The sequence below is a fragment of the Ochotona princeps genome, chromosome 29 (genome assembly GCF_030435755.1).
Source record: "Ochotona princeps isolate mOchPri1 chromosome 29, mOchPri1.hap1, whole genome shotgun sequence".
NCBI classification, from domain to species: Eukaryota; Metazoa; Chordata; class Mammalia; order Lagomorpha; family Ochotonidae; genus Ochotona; species Ochotona princeps.
Window position 1 is genome coordinate 21,161,066 of NC_080860.1, and position 17,118 is coordinate 21,178,183.

The window sequence follows — 17,118 nt, forward strand, 5'->3', positions numbered from 1 at the left end:
GAAGGAATCTCCTCTCAGGAAAGTTAAAATAATTCTTGAATTTGAAATTCCATGAAAAAAAAAATAACATTTCTGAAATGTTGAAGTCAAATTTTATCATGCATATTGGCAAAATGAAGTAGGAGAAACAAGGCTCAGAAAAAAAAATCAAGAAAGAGCAGAAATGGTAGCTTCTTTTAAAAGTTGCAAGATGTTCCAATTATATATCAGTCCACCAGTCTATATTGCTGTGACTGTGCCTGGCTAATCCAGGTTAACTCACCCTCTGTGAAGCTGAGTAAAGTCAAGCTACAGTTTCAAAGGAATAGAGTAATTTTCCAGGAATGGATTATTTTGTCCAAATGGATGACTTTCTTCAATTTGCTTTTTTATCTCATGTATATATAGCATTGTACATTTGTGTGTAATGCTATGTTCTTTTGAACCTGATAATACAATAGACCGGAACTAAGTATCATCCTTGAAAAGTCAGGACATGTCAGTAAACAAAAGAATAAAATTAGCAACAAGACCCAATGACTTATCAATGACCACCAATATTTCTGGAGAATCAAAAATGCAAACTTAGCGTAGATGATTCTGTTTCCTGTTTGGAGCCCTCCAAACAAACCGGCCATATGACCCAGCTATCCCATTCCTAGAAATGTATCCAAAGGAAATGAAAACTGCATGTGAGAAACGGATCTGAAATCCCACATTTAGAGTAGCACAATTACAATAACAAAGACATGGACACAACCCAGATGCCCGTCCAAAGAGGAGTGGTTAAAGAAATTGTGGTACATCTGCTCCATGGAACACTACTCAGCCATTAAACAAAACAAAACAAACAAACAACAACAAAAGAAATTCTACCATCTGCAACCAAAGTGGCCCAACTAGAGACCATTATTCAATGAAATACATCAATCCCAAATATTGGTTTTCTCTAAGAAACTTTTGTGTTTGTTCTTTGTTTTTTTCATTTCTCCATCGACACATTATTCATGTTACTTAAATCCTTGGTACTGTAATTTTTTTTTTAAATTCATTGGCATATAATTGCTTGTAAAAGTTCCTAATAATTCTGTGTATATCTGAGGTATCTGCTGTTATATTTCCTTTCTCATTTCTGATCCTATTGATTTGTGTCTTCTTCCTCCTTTCTTTCTTTCTTTTTTTTTTTTGATTATTCGGGCTAGAGGAGTGTCTATTTTGTTGATTTTCTCAAACAACCAGCTCTTTGGTTCATTGATCTTACGCGTTGTTCTTTTGGTCTCTTTGGTTTATTTCCACTCCTTTTTTGTTATTTATCTATTTCCTGCTCATCTTGGGATGGCTTTGCTGTTGTTTTCCCAGCTCCTTCAAATATATGCTTAGCTCATTTACTTGGTGCTTCTCTAATTTCTTAGCATAAGCGTTAATTGAGATGAGCTCTCTTCTTAGCACTGTCTTGATTACGTCCTATAAGTTTTGATATGTTGTATTGGTGCCTTCCTTTGCTTCACACAATTTTTTTTTTATTTCTTCTATAACTCACTGTTCTAGGAGCACATTATTTAGTCTCCAGGTCTTTGCCTGTCATCTGAGGTAGTTGGACTTATTGGTCTCTGGTTTCACTCCATGATGGTCTGAGATGATGCATGACAGAATTGTGAGTTTCTGAATGTAAGATTTGTAATTAAGAAACAATTAGGACAGACCAACAGCAGGTGATTCGATCACAACCACTGAAGCCTAAAGTCCATGATGCACTGAGAAAGTTTTAGAGGGGCACCCTCAGAAGCAGGGGTGAGCAGTGCCGACCAGCAGTCCTCACAGTCTGCATGTGTAAGCTCTCGATCTGGACAGACGGTGGGCTGCTCTCACTGAATGCAGAGCTGGGGACACATGGCGGTAGGCAATCGCTGCAGCGGAGTTAGTGCCAACCTGCCTTGTCACAGCACCGCATCTCAACAGCTGAGACCAGCTCTCCTTCCCTACAAAATTATGTGTCTACGAAAATTATCCTCCAGGAATCAAAATGCAAGAAGGAGCATTTTCTTTTCGTATCAAGGGTTTACGAAAGCTTCCAGAATCTGGTGGAAAGAAGAATGGACAAAACAAACATCTGTGTACAGTAGTCAAAGCAAGCAGTGTTCACAGAGAGTCTTATTCTTAACCAGAGAGGAGACGGAATAGGAAATAAACACAATTCTGTCCAGACATCCTTGCACATTGATTGGTTCACTCAAATACCACTTGAGAAACTGCAGGTAATAATTTTCAGAATCCTATGCAGTCAGGTTTCTGGATGCTTGTTCTGGTCTGGGAGTTACATCCCCTGCATGAACCCCAAGGATCCGTGAGAGAAGCATCAGGGTCCCGCCTCTCCAACTTCTCCATGAAGCTACGTCATGGTGCACACAAGTCTCTGTCACCCTCAGAGATCTTCTCTAACCTCCTGGGAGAACTGGTTGTGATGCTTTGAGGGTAGTTGTATAGCAGAGTACCCTACAGATCGTCTCAAAGAGCTTTCACAAGAACCCACATCATGGGTTAAAAGATGGACAGAATGTTTTGTACATTGCATTGTGACCATATAAGATAGAATTTAATACAAATCCCAAGAAATCTTGGAGCAAAGACAAAACACAAATTCCACACATAAACTGCCAAAGGAAAAGGACATGCATCTTTTAATTTCCCAAAGAAAGTGTGAAGTATATCTTGATAATAGGATGCTGGATGTCCTACATTGTCTACACCTACCATGTCAGGATACGCTTCAATAACAGAATGATGGACTTGTGACTTGTTGAAGGAGTATACTATTGTAATAATGGGGAAGGAAGAAGGGGCAATTCCTGAGCCTATGGAACTGTATCATAAAAAATCAAAATGAAAAAAGAGTAACGTAAAAAAGAAGAAAATTCTAAAGCAGAGATGGCCAGATTGAGTATAAAAATAATTTTTACAAAGTTGTATATTCTTTATAGTGCTTTGTATAAGGATTCAGGAAAAAAAGTTTAAAAGTAAAACAATTAGGAAAAAATAGGCAAATGCCAGGCAAAGCAAAACATCAATAGATACATTAATTTTAAAAAGAAATATATATATACACATTAAAGTAGAAATTATGACAACGGGAAATTTCAATCCTTGTATAATTACTATGGGTTTTAACCAGCTGATAGTTGTGCAAATCTTTGGACAACTTGACTTACATTAAATATAAGTGACATATGTAAATATATGCTATAAATATATGTAGGTATATAAAAGCAAAAGAAGCAAAATGTTAAACAATAAATCAAAGTTACAATTAAGCAAACCTGAATAATTTGACTTAATTCCCTTATGAACGTACCTCTTTCAACTATTATAAAATAACATAAAAGCCAGTTCCATTCTTACCACGGACACAGCTCAGCATTTCCTACAACAGTCTTAATGACAGATCTTAGATGGAGCTTAAGGCTCCGGATTTGAATCTCCCCCTTGACAATCATTCCATTGGTTTGTTTATGTTAACTAAGCCCAGTGAAAAGGTGTGGCCTGAAAGAACAGACCTGTGACTTTGCCCAGGGTCAAGGACCTTGCAGTCCCGAGTTCAGCTTCTGGAGAGAAGTTATAGCTGAGCCGGAGTTGCTGGTCTACCTGCCACAAAACAGAACAGAGAGCTGTGAGCTGAAGTTTACAGATGAAGGGCATTTAAAACACTCTCATCCAGAAACAGCTGGAAGAAAACACGCAGAGCAGGATTTTCTCTCTGGAGAGATTAGAAATGTCTCACTGAGTCTAAGGTGGACTATGTCAACCAGTGGATTCTGGAGAGATTTCACTGTGGTTGGAGGGGCAAGACAGGCAGCAATTCAGAACTGTTGAACTATCAAAACCTCTTGAGCAGGACCCTTGGAGCATGCCCCACTTTGGGGACCCTGGGATGGGTGGGAGGCTGGGTGTGGCTTCTCCCCAGATACAAGAAGGAAAAAAAGAGAATGTGGAAATGGTGATCTCACCCACCTTCCTGTAGCCCTTGACCCTGATCACCCTAATCAACTCTCTAAAAACCATTCAACATAGAAATAATGAAAAAAAGAAAGAAATGTCTAATTCTCCCATAATACACACAAAATACCCGTTTAATTTTTCTTTGTGAAACATGTGAAAAGATGTGGCCTGAAAGAACAGACCTGTGACTTTGCCCAGGGTCAAGGACCTTGCAGTCCTGAGTAACTGCCCCTCCAGAGAACGTCTGGTGCTATGTAGAATTGCTTTAGGGAAGAGCCTTTGGAATGACCTGTGGTATGTGAAGACATGCTTGCTATTTATAATGGTTACTATATGTTGAACAACTGGAATGCATAAGACAAAATTCTAATATGTCACTCAAATCTATTCCTTCTCAGAATATGATGAAATGGGCATATGATGAAATGCTGCTATTGATTGCAGTCCCACCACCTGCTTGATGATCACGGCTGCAGGTTCATTCCTTGACATGAGTTTTCTCCTTGAACTACAGATGAGCTCTCTTTGCAAATGTCCCTCCCATGTAAGCAACAGAGCTCCCCTCTGCAGCTCTGTTGCTCTGGAAGGATGTAGATAAAGATTTCTTCCCGAGGGAGAACAGTATGAATGATGGGACTACTAGGCTTGAAGGTTGAGATAAATTCTCTTGGCTTCATCCATTGTCATCCTATCCGGAAGGCCAAAGTCCATCTGCAACTGATTCCTTGAACATCACAGATCTGTACCAAAAAGATCACACATGAAATGGCTGAGTGCCCACTCCTGAGTGCCCACATTCCTGCCCTGCCGTAATGTTTTGGGGGCACTTGCCTGCTCCTTATCTCTCTAACAAACCACCCATGGAGGAGAGAAGGAAGTTGGAGAAGAGGGAGAGCAGTAGCACGCAGATTATTGCTCAATGGCTGCGTTACCTGGTTGACAACGAAGTAATGTGCTGTGTAAATCAACCAAACGTGGGGGAGATGGGATACTACAAGTACTCCTTAGGATGTCAATCTACGGCATGGGGTACGCAATAATCAAAACAGTTAGTGCGAGAGTCATTATTTGGCTGGACTCGTTTGTGCCCAGCATTTACTTTATTTCTACTTACAACTGGTGGCTTGTCTAGGGATAAAGCACCATGACTCTTCAAACATTTGGAATAGCTGAAGTTTGCAATCTGAACTAGGGAATCTTAGCTCGTCTCAGAACCTAGGATGCCCAATGACTCTGTCCAGCCTTAAATGGGATGAGGAAAGGGAAGAAAATGAAATAAAGTGTTTGAGGTGATGCCCTAAATGCTGGGCTTCATGCTTCACTCTTGAACTATGTTCCTACCCGTAAAGTTTATAGAACATGAATGATCTTAGTTTTATCTGTCCTTTTGTTTGTGTATGTATTTATTTATTTTGAAATGGCCAGGGTCAAGGTTGTGCAAAAGCTCTGAGGCATGAACACAGTCCAGGTCCCCTGTGTGTGTGCAAGAGCCCAGTCACTGCCGCTGGCATTGCTGCCTCCCAGAGTCGAAATCACAAGGAAGCTGGAACCAGGATCTAGAGCAGGGCGATGAAAGCCAGCACTCAAATATGAGACATGGGCGTCTTTAACCACTAGCTTTCAAGGGTTTGCTTCGTACTTCTACCTGTTAGATAGGTGGATCCCTGACAGGTAGACAGAATTGTAGACAAAGAAATTCAAGCAGCTCAGAATGGAAGCTTGCCTGGGATCACACAGCAAAAGTGATGGGGCATGAATTCACAGTACTGTGTCTCCCTCTAAGGATGCCCCCTCTTGGTCTTGGGGTATTCATCCCCCTCCACCTCCAAAAATACAGTTATCTAGTTGGTTTTTTTTTTTAATGCTGATTCTTCCTACTTTGCATCTTTGTGTTGTACTGACATTTGGTTAGCCTGGTTTAACTGGTTTCACTTACTGATTCTCTTTATAGAAGGGCTCTGAAGTTCACCTGTACTGCTATCACATTGGGTGGGGGGGCATCTGAGCCTTCAAATAACCGCCAATTTCCAAAAGTTCTTGTTTCTGAAGGCAGGTCCAGGCTCGAAGTGGCCCTTCCTGAGCCCATGGGAGGAGGCACGGGAGCTACAGCTGGGGTCTGTGAGAAGATGGGTTTCTAGCAGCTGTGCTCCGCTGGTGAAGTCAATGACACTGCCCCATCTTCCTGAATGGTTCCCAGCAGCGCCTGAATCAGGGATTGGTGCAGAGCAGACCACTCTTCCCCATCTCATTCCAGGAAGGAGAGGAAGAGACGCAGATCGTCTGAGGAGGTGGGCGTGGAAGAAAAATAATTCTATTTTGCTACTGTGCCGTTGAGCTGATCTTAACCGAGAAGGTGGATAGATCCTTCCGCTACTGCGGTTTTGTCCTGCTCTCTTCAGCATGTTGGAGATAGTCTGTTCTTACTAAATGGGTTTTTATTGCTGATGGTAAATGATATTGTAAATTATTTAGATGGAAGTGGAACGCAACACTTGTCACTGCCCTTAATGTTTCCTTTTGTTTTTATTTAGAGATTTATTTATTTTTATTGCAAAGTCAGATATACAGAGAGGAGGAGAGACAGAGAGGAAGATCCTCCAACTGCTGATTCACTCCCCAAATGACCACAATGGCTGGAGCTGAGCCAATCTGAAGCCAGGAGCCAGGGTCTCCTGTGCAGGTGCAGGGTCCCAAGGCTTTGGACCATCAATGACTGCTCCCTCAGGCCACAGGCAGGGAGCTGGATGGGAAGCAGGGCCACCAGGATAAGAACTAGCACCCATAAGAGATCCTGGCGCATTTCTGGCGAAGACTTTTGTTGCTAGTCTCTGCGCTGGGCCCTAATGTTCCCATTTGTATCTTCAATTTGTAGAAGAAAGAAGCAGAAAATATCAAGAATGAAGGAAAAGGAGTTACAGATACAAATGTCCACTGGGACACTCATCCTTGTGCCATCAGCTTCTCAGCAAAGACGGCCCAATGGCATGTCAGGATTGTCTTTTCTTCCTCCCCTCCATTCAGATGTTAAACTATACTGGTACAGAAGACTTCTCCTCCACTTATTTCAGGAGTAAACACTGGAGGTAAACTCTGCTCAGCTGCGAGTTGCTGCTTGCAGTTTAAACTTGACAGTCAGTCCTTAACTTGAATCCAGATGAGACAAAGGAGATCCAGTCCTGAGTACTCTGACAACCTGGATCCCAAAGTTGAGTCAATACTTTGGTTCTTTCCCTATCTCCTCTCCACGGCTGTCTCTCTGCTATCCTTGGGACCACTAGAATCCCTGCTTCACGCCTTCCCCCTCCCAAATGCATGATTCTATGACAGTGAAAATCTAGCTTTGTTACTCTCCCGACTGAAAGCCAGTGCTCTCTGCGGGGATATCGCAAATCTCAAGGGCATCAACCATTACATTCTCCAGTACTTATTGCACGTGTGGTATAGCAGACGTCACTCTAAATGTAGGGATTTTAGAGCAATAAAAATTAAAATTATCGCAAAAACTGTACACTCTCTAAGAGGGAAGCATGATAGAAAATTTAATGGAAATGTTGTCTGTTAGGGCTCAGTGTTAACAGAATCAAATAAACCCGATGGGGGCAATTGGACGTGGAGGTGAAGCCAAGGGAACAGGCTGCTGTGTAAAGGAAGGGCATCCGAGATGTTCCATGACTTTCTGAGCTGGCTAAGTTCTAAAGGAACCAAGCCTGCACACATACAATGAACAGCCTTTTAGGCTAGTATCATATTCAGAATAGGAACCCTGCACCTTACAAGGTTTCTGAACTCCTAAAGCGAAAGTTATTAAATGAATTAGGGAGGTAATCATGAGAAGGGAGCAGAAATGGGATTTTTTTTAAAAGATTTATTCATTTTCATTGGAAAGATCAGATTTACAGAGAGCAGAGGCAGAAAGACTGTCCATCCACTGGTTCATTCCCCATATGGCCACAACAGCCAGAGCTGAGCTGATCCAAAGTCAGGAGCCAGGAGTCAGGAACTTCTTCCAGGTCTCCCAGTTGGGTGCTGGGTCCCAAGGTTTTAGGCCATTCTCTACTGCCCTCCCAGGCCACAAACAGGGAGCTGGATAGGAAGTGGAGCAGCAAGGACACAGGCCAGCACCCATATGGCATCCCAGAACTTACAAGGTGAAAATTTAGCTATTGAGCCATTGTGCCAGAGCGAGGAATGATCTTTTCAAGGTCCTCATAAGATACTACGACGTCCTATGATTTTATTTGGAGAAGAAAAACCATTTACGGAGTTTTTATATTAAAGCACTATGATATTATTCTAGTTGTAGTAGTATTCCCACTCTCCACTGTGCAAAGAATAGGCTGCAAGGAAAGAGAAAGGGAAAGGACTTGTTAACTCAGAGGCAACTGTAGCCAAAAGCTTCACAAGAGAGCGATGGGAGTGACTTGGGACAAAGCAGAAGCTTTTGATCCATGAGATATTGTATGTCATACAGAGAGTGAGCTTGAGGTACTAGAGGACTGGAACTGCTATTAACTGAGATATGGAAGATTATGGGAGAACTGAGGAGATGTTTAAAGAGAATTATCAGAATTGCATTTTAAATGTATCACATGCAAGGCACCCAACAGACCTCCCAATCAAATAGTCAGTAGGCCACTAGATATGTAGCTTGGCGATTCAGGGAAAGGACTTGATAGGTAGATAGATAGATCGATGACAGACATGTATATAATGTATGTATACAGGTGTGCAGGCATGTGCAAACGGGATGCTGAATGAGATGCGTCGAGGAGTGAGTACAGAGAGAAAGCCGAGGAATCGGTTGATCCCCCAATGGGTAGAGCTCAGAGACAAGAGGAGGACCCTCAGAAGAGAGGAGCAAGCAGCGTACACAAGCAGGAGGAACAGCAGGTGACGGTGGCATCCTGCAAGCAAATGAGAACTAAGCCAAGGCTTAAGGTAGAGAGCCCCTCCCCCCTTGACCAAAAAAAAAAAAAAAATACAGAGACAATGTGGTGATGATATGAATACTGCAGTTTGCAAGAGGCAGCCATGGATGCTTGGAAAAGTATTCTTCCACTGTGGCTCAGAGGGTGAAAAAAATGAAAGAAAAATAAAAGAACCTTTAGCCGTTAGGCCACGCCGCCGGGCCCCAAATAAAAGAACCTTAATCAGTGTGGTTTAAAAAGAAAAGTGAACTTTGGAGACAAAGTATCTTCCGTATAGTTCTACCATTCACAAGGATTTGGGGATTACAATATAAGAGAAGATGAAACAGCATATTAAACTAGGTAGGATTGCTTGCCCTCCTGTGAGATTCTTGCTTGCCACTTCTGTCTTTCATATTTATTCATTTATGATTTTCTTTAAAGGGAGCACAGGATAAAGGTTCATTGGAAAGGGGATCCCTCATCCACTGACCCACTTCCCAAATGGCCACACAGCTAGGACTGGCACAGGTCCATGTCAGAAGTCAGGAACTGAGCCTAGGTATCACATGGCGTTGGCAAGCACCTGATTATTGGAGCGCTCGCCTGTGTCCTTCCTGGATGTGTGTTAGCAGGAAGGTGGAATGAAGAGTTGGTATGGGGCCAGAATCTACCCACACTGACAGTGGAATGCAGATGACTGAACTTAATCACTGTACCAAAGGCCTGCCACTTACGTTTTTGTGCATGTAATAACGACATCTTTTATGCTTTGAAGAAGCATTAAAGAAAACAGGGAAATGGTAGCAAGGGAGAGAGTTAGGTTGTTGATGTGGAGAACAGCTAACCTAGAGACAGAAGGCTAAGCCTCAGCTGGAATTGTGGTCTCTGCATGTCCTTCAAGAGAATGGAGACAGCATGGCAGGACAGCAACGCAGGGAGGCGGGTGAAGGCTGCTGAGAGGCAAGTATGTATGCCCCTCTGAAAGCAGAGTTAACCCCTGAGAACGAAGACAGTGTTGTCATGGTTAAGAGGGGAGAACCAACATGGGGTGACAGCTCGGGACCTGGTGTCTCGCTCATCTCCCTTGAGACCCGTGGCTATCTGTTGTCTGTCCTTTCTAACGGAGATCGCCAGGACTTCACAGGATGCATGGCACTACAGGTGCACTTTCAAATCCACTGGAGTCCCAACTTCAGGACCTAAGGATCAAAGACCAAAGCATACCCTGGTCTCCTTCACTGCTCTCTGTCACCAGGGCACCCCTTCCCTATGGCCATTGCAAAATCCTGCTGGGACTTCCTCTAAACCTGTGTGTATCCATCACAGTGATCTGGCCTGAGTGTTACTCGCATAATCAGATAGTGAAAGTACCACTTGCTTCCTCTCCCACCCTTCCTGGCTAAGTATACCTGATGTGTTGCCCAGGAATCTGCATTTCTAGTAAAATGGAAGATTCTATGGGTACTTGAAAGAAGAGGGAATATTACTTGGTAACCAGTACTCTAGTTCTCCCAAGGTTGGCCCATGTGTGGTTCATGGCTATGTGTGCAATGCCTGCATATTGCTCTGTGTTTGGGTAGAAGCTCAGAAAACCTTGACTGATGAGGCCAGGCCTGTTGGCTGAGTGAGACAAAGGGAAGTGAGGTACCTGCATGGTAAGCTCTCTCCCCTCTCGGTTTATCTTCAAGTGATGCAGCCTTCTGTTAGCAAAATTCTCTACGTCAATGGTGAATACGTGGGTGTCTTCCTTGCTCAACTGATAGCGAACCTGCAAGCTTCCTTGAAAGAAAAATGGTAAAAACTAGTATTAAACATAGTTCCTGTAAAATATAAAGGTGTAATCAAATTGTCTTTTAGTTGACTGTTACTTTGTGCCCAGGACTCACTTTTTTGTCCTTTTGTCCATCACATGTTTAACATGAATTCTGTAATTTCATCAGGGCCCCACCAGAAAATTTTAATACTGCTACAAAATGAAAGTGAGGGAGTGTGTGTAGTGTGTGTGTGTGTGTGTCCACATGCTCAGAAAGCAGAAGGTCACTGTCGAAAACAACACAACACAAAGCCTCTTTTGCAACCGCAATGTTCAAAGTTGACTACGGTAGAGGTGAGGTTATCTTCTCTCCCTCTTCATTTCCCATCACTTGCTGTAACTCTGTCCAGCTGCCCCTTAAGGAAGATGTGGAGAACCAGCTGCTGTCCTCACCCAAGGAAACCAAGTCTACTGATTATTGTGCAGTGTGGTTAGGGCATCGCAACCCATCTGAACCCTCAGCAGCCCAGTGGGACACTCACATTTCACTGGAAAGTGCCTTCCAGATAGGTGGCAATCAATTTTCGGGGTCTCAATCAGCATTTCTTACAAAATGGAACAGAACTGAAAGGGGAACCTGAGAATCCCAAGAGACAAACAAACCACAAATGTAGTGTGTGTGCATGTGTGTGTGAGAGAGAGAGAAAGAGAGAGAGATAAAATGAGACTGTGTGTTAGAACATAAAATGGGCACTTTGCTGTGGGTCAAAATTTTAAAAAGTGTGAAAGACTCTCCATATAAAAGAATTGCTCCATAGGCAATTCCACCACCACACGGGGTTGGTAATCTCCCTCAGCAATGTTCCCCACTTAACTTCTCACATCACTGTCAGGTGGCAGTGAACCTGGCAGCATGAGGGGACACTGTGTGTCTAATCCAATCACGCTAGTTGCCTGTTCTGGTGTCACTGGGGTCTAAGCGCTGTTCCTGAGATGTACAGGGAAGATATCAGTATTGAGCGACAGTGTCACGGCTTGTGGCCACAAGGATAAAGACAGGCCAAGGCACTGCGGCATCTCTCCCCCATCCTTTCACTGTCTCTAATCCTCCCTGAACCAACCAACCCTTCCCCTCATCTCCACCTCACTCATTGGTACCACTTTCCACTGGTTGTACATTTTAGAATATTGGGATCTGGACCTGGTGTAATGGTTTAATTGACTAATGGTTTAATGGTTTAATGGGCTAATCCTCCCCTTCAGGTGCTGGCATCATATGTGGGCATCGGTTCATGTTACAGTGGCCCCGCTTCCCATCCAGCTCCCTGTTTGTGGCCTAGGAAAGCAATTGAGGACAGCCCAAAGCCTTGGGACCCTGCACCCATGTGGGAGACCTGGAAGAGGCTCCAGGCTTTTGGCTTCTGATCGGTTCAGCTCCTGCCACTGCAACCATTTGGGGTATGAATCAGAAGATGGAAGATCTTACTCTCTGTCTCTTCTCCTCTCAGTATATCTTACTTTCCAGTAGAAAGAAATGAGTATTTTTTTAAAAAAAGAATCTGTGCACATTACTATTTGACATTAGTTTTATAAAACTGAGCAATTTATCTCACCTAGTTAGGTATTTCAGAATTAGCCATTTCAGACCTTCTTTGATCCAATTTGACTTTTTCCTAAACCCAATTGAAGTTGAGGATCCATATTTGGGATCCCTGAATCAGCACCTACTGTACAAATATGAATCACTGAAGAACACCGCCTCTAGATAAAAACATGAAATCATTTCACTTAGAATTCAGAAAGAGTGGTGCTGTGGCACAGCACGCTAAGCCACTGCCTGGGATGCTGGCATCTCACACCAAAGGGTCGATTTGAACCCGTGATGTGCTGTATCCAATCTGTTTCTCTGTTGGTGTGCCTGAGAAAGCAGCAGATGACATTCCAACTTGTTGGATCCCTGTCACCCAAGTAAGATCCATGGATACAGTTGCTGATTCCTGACCTCAGCATTCCTGCCCCATCTGATGTGGCCATCTGGGGAGTTAACCATAAGAAGGAGGATAAATTTCTCTCTGTATCTCCACATCTCTGTATATCCATCTACTTTTCAAATAAATAAGTATATAGTTGAATTAAAAGAAAGAATTTAAGGTACTGAGCTTGACTGTCCAAGGCTTGTTCTCAAGCTTTCAATAACACAGCTTAATACCATACTAAGATATTCATATCAAATATAAAATTGGAAAAATTTCTCATGTTTATGAATTGGATTGAACATATTGCTCTGGAAATATCAACAGCACCTTTAAAACTCAGAGATGTGTAGATTCAGTCATCTCTCAAATTTTAACACCGTTTTCTTTTTCTTTTCTATCACTCATTTTATTTATCTGAACTGAAATCATTTTCATGTATTTCACAAAACAAATTTAGGATCATATTGATATTTCTCACTCTACCCTACCGAAGCTCCCCTCTCATTCTTCCCCTTCTTTCTTCCTTTTCTTTTCTACTTCTTCTTCTTTCTCCTTTTCCTCCTATTCCTCCTCCTTCTTCTCCCTGGTTACAATGTCATACTTTCATTTCACCGTGCAGTAACAGGCTTACTATCACACTAGGTTAAGATCTCAAAGCATAACCCCACTATTCCTTAAGAGCATAGATAAAGCCATTCAACCTTAGTTAAATCTCTTAAGGTCAACCCACTCATCTAGATGACATTTTTGTACCTTATGCATCAATTTTTCTTTAAGATTTATTTACTTGTTTGTTTGTTTGTTTGTTTTTGGAAAGTCAGATATGCAGAGAGGAGAGACAGAGAGGAAGATCGCCCGTCCACTGATTCACCCCCCAAATGGCCACAATGGCCGGAGTTGTGCTGATCCAAAGCCAGAAGCCCAGAGCCCCTTCTGGGTCTCCTACACGGGTACAGGGTCCCAAGGCTTTGGGCTGTCTCTACTGCTTTCCCAGGCCACAGGCAGGGAGCTGGATGGGAAGCAGAGCTGCTGGGATTAAAACTGGTGCCCATATGAGATCTCAGTACGTGCAAAGCAAGGACTTTAGCTGCTAGGCTACTGCAATACGCCCTGTGTGTTAGTTTTAACACAACTTCATGAAGAAAGGCATTAGGCCCTAAATGCTGAAAGTTCTTTTGAAAAAAAAGAGTGAAAATAAAAACATCACACCATGATTTCAAACTATTTTACAAAATACAATAATAGAGACAGTGTGATACTGTCATAAAACAGATATGCAGACCATTGGAACAGAATTAACAATCCCAGAAATAAACACATATAAAAATGGCCAAGTGACCTATGATAAAGGCACCAGAAATGCACAATGGGACTAGAACAGTCTCTTCAAGAAATACTGTTGAAAACGCTGAACATCCTCATGCCATACAACTTACATTAGATCCTAGAAGTGGGGTAAACACTTAAATATAAGATCTAAACAGTACAACTCCTAACAGGACACATCGAGAAATACTCCTTGACACTGATCTCCGTGGCAATTTTGGGGGGTTTTCAATCCAAAAAAGGCATAGACACAAATACCAAAAACACACAGGTGACAACCATCAAATGAAAAGCCTTCCTTTTGTTCTGATGTTCAGATTTACTTATTTGCTTGAAAATCAGAGAAGAGGGGCGATAGAGAGAGGATTGAGGGAAAGAGATTTCCCTTCAATTGGTTCACTCCTCAAGCGACTGTCATGGCCATGGCTGAGTTAGAATTCTTGGACGGGTCGGAAGGTTGGAGTTTCATCCAGGTCGTTGGTGTGGGTAGCAGAGTTCCCACCACCTGTACCATTTTTCCACTGTACAGAGTTGGATCTGAAGTGGAGCAGCCAGCAGAGGAACCGGTACCCATAGGAGATGCTGGCACTGCTGGTGGTGGTTTAAACTGCCAAGCCTCAACCCCGGCACCTCAAATTAAAAACGTCATCCACAAGAGAAACGGTGAACACACACACACACGTGCATACACACACAAGCTTTAGAATGGGGGAAAAAAAACCCTTTCTGTCTTATAAGGAGTTAATTCAAAATATCGAAGAATTTACCAAAACTCTATAGCCACTATAATTTAAAAAACGGGCAAGGGACTTGAATCTTTGCAAAGAAAATGGGCAAGTGACTAATACACACATGAAAAGGCACTCTGTATCACCATTTATCTGAGAAACACAGATCAAAGCCACAGTAAAACATCCCAACAGCCGAAAGAACAGGTGGGCCTTTCCACATCAGGGCAACAGTACAGTTGTTCTTTCTGGTTTCTATTTTGGGGCAAGGCGAGGGCAGATTAGAACTGAAAAGAATCAGTTATCCTCAAGAAAATATGCCCAGCTCTTTGTGAATTTCTCATGAGTCAGCAACTGCCAGGCACTAGGCATTCCCAGAACCGCTCTGTTCTGATGCTTTTCTATGGCTCAATTATTTCTTATGCAAAAAAGAAAAAAAAAAAACCAGCCTTGGAAGCTCTCAGAGGAAGTGACAAGCAGGTACCAAGCTCTTCAGCTTATTCAGCGATAGTTTCTGCCTTACTTTGTCCTGCCCTACTCTAAGCCTTTCAGCAAGGAAAGATGACCTTCTCCTATTTCCGTGCCTCTGTTTAAATTTTTACAAAATATCCCCAAACCTGCCTTATCCATAACTCTTAACAGCATCTGCATAGAAAAGATTACTTTACTGGGAATGAAGGTAGACCAGTTGCTCCCTTGTTGCCCTGGTCTGACCCATTTCCCAATGGCCTACTTCATGAAATGGCAGGTTTTCTTTCAAGAAAGCACAACAAACAAACAAACAAAGCGTTGAATTCTGAAATAAGGAGTTTCTTTCAGTTTTGGTTTTCATTTGATACAACATATAGATGAGACCAAGAGGCTTCTCACTTTGCACCTGCCTCCGAACTCAGTCTTTATATAACCTGTATAAAGGTTGAGTCCACAGAGCTCCATGGAGAGGCTTATCGGTGTTTTTTTGTGCTGGTAGATTTCATTGAACTACTAAAGATCTGTTCTCCCTTCTTCTGAGACCCAACTAGAATTTACACCCACTTAAATACCCTCCCCTCTTATTTGCGTATGATTGACGGGGGTTGAAAGCGATAGTCATTAAGACTTCACGCAGCAATTAGTCATTAAAGAACGCAGAATGAGGCCGCTTTGTCAATTTTATGCTCGCTTTTTATGATCCAAATGATTTTGAATGTAGATGCTCTTGATGGTGACACTTAACCATTTTATAATATTTGGAACTGATGTGAGTCGCATGCGTGTGTTGGAACATTATCTTCATGCTTTGATGACCATGGATGCTGACAATCTAAAGCGATGCAGATGTGCTGAAATATTCAGGTGTGCTTGGCTGAAACGCCTCCCTCGCAGGGACCCTGTGCTCAGCCCCTCGCCTGTCTGTGGTGCTCCTGGCAGGGCTTAGCCTGAGCAGATTTCCCATCAGCGCACAGCACACTGAATGTCAGCACACATTAGGGGACAATGCTATAAGCCGTGGGTAGAGAAGAAAGGCACAGGCTATCTCTCAGGATATCCATAGTTAGCAAGAGACACGCATCACAATATGCCAATCCTTCTTTTGGTGCACAGAAACACTTCGAAGGAATGCATTCAGGAATAAAGACAAGGAACTCACAGAAAGAATGCCAAGGAGATAAACCTAAACTGGGAATTGAAAAGCTACCTAAAAGTCAGCGGTGAAAAGGTGGAAGTCGACCATTTCATAGCAACACCGTGGAGGGCGTCTGCGACCCCATACCAACACCCATGTTCTGTCTCCTGGATCCATCTCTCCGTTTCAATGTTCTGTTCATGAGTATCTGGGAGACGATTGAAGATGATTCAAGTAGCCGGCTTCCTCTCACTAGTGCAGGAAACCTGAACTGAGCTTCCTGTTGCCAGATCTTTCACCCCGGTCACTGACGGGCGATCTCTCTCTGTCTCTTTCGTTCTCTCCGTCTCTCCTTTCATCTACTCACCTCTAACACAAAGAAATGTATATTCTTTAATTAACTATGGGGAAAACCAACGTGTAGGCTGTTACAAAGAGCATCCCAAAGTGAAAGGGATGGAGATAAGAAAGGGACGCACGTCTGAAGCTGTTTTGTAGGTAGAGGGAAGAAGGACCAGGAAGCAGCATTTGCTGAACCATTTGGAAGAGGGAGTGGATGTCTAATCTTTAATAGCCTCATTACCTTTATTCAGGAATGATATATTGAAATCCACCACCTAGGGAAGATGCTTTGGGAAGCAGCACTGCTGTCGACAGAAACTCTGGGATGTCCCAAGGATGCCAGTCCAGGAAATGATTGCACAACGTTCACCCCACAGCACAGAGAATCCCACCCAGCAGGGAACCGAGCAACACGGCACTTACTAAAGCTAAACTTCAGCTTCTCACTCAGTGTGCACCAATGAATGAGCATTCGAAAACAACGGCTTTGCATTTCATAGCGGTG

At 42.8% G+C, this 17,118-nt stretch overlaps 1 protein-coding gene across 1 annotated transcript in view; it reads right to left on the reverse strand.

Moving 5' to 3' along the window:
• LOC101527740 (contactin-associated protein-like 5) overlaps nucleotides 1-17,118 on the reverse strand; it is a 308,863-nt gene that overhangs the window by 12,741 nt on the left and 279,004 nt on the right. The window contains exons 18-19 of the mRNA XM_058657017.1: nucleotides 10,531-10,661; nucleotides 3,531-3,618 (exon numbers count right to left, since the gene is read on the reverse strand). Coding sequence (XP_058513000.1) covers nucleotides 3,531-3,618; nucleotides 10,531-10,661 — 219 coding nt within the window. The remainder of the gene's footprint in view (nucleotides 1-3,530; nucleotides 3,619-10,530; nucleotides 10,662-17,118) is intronic.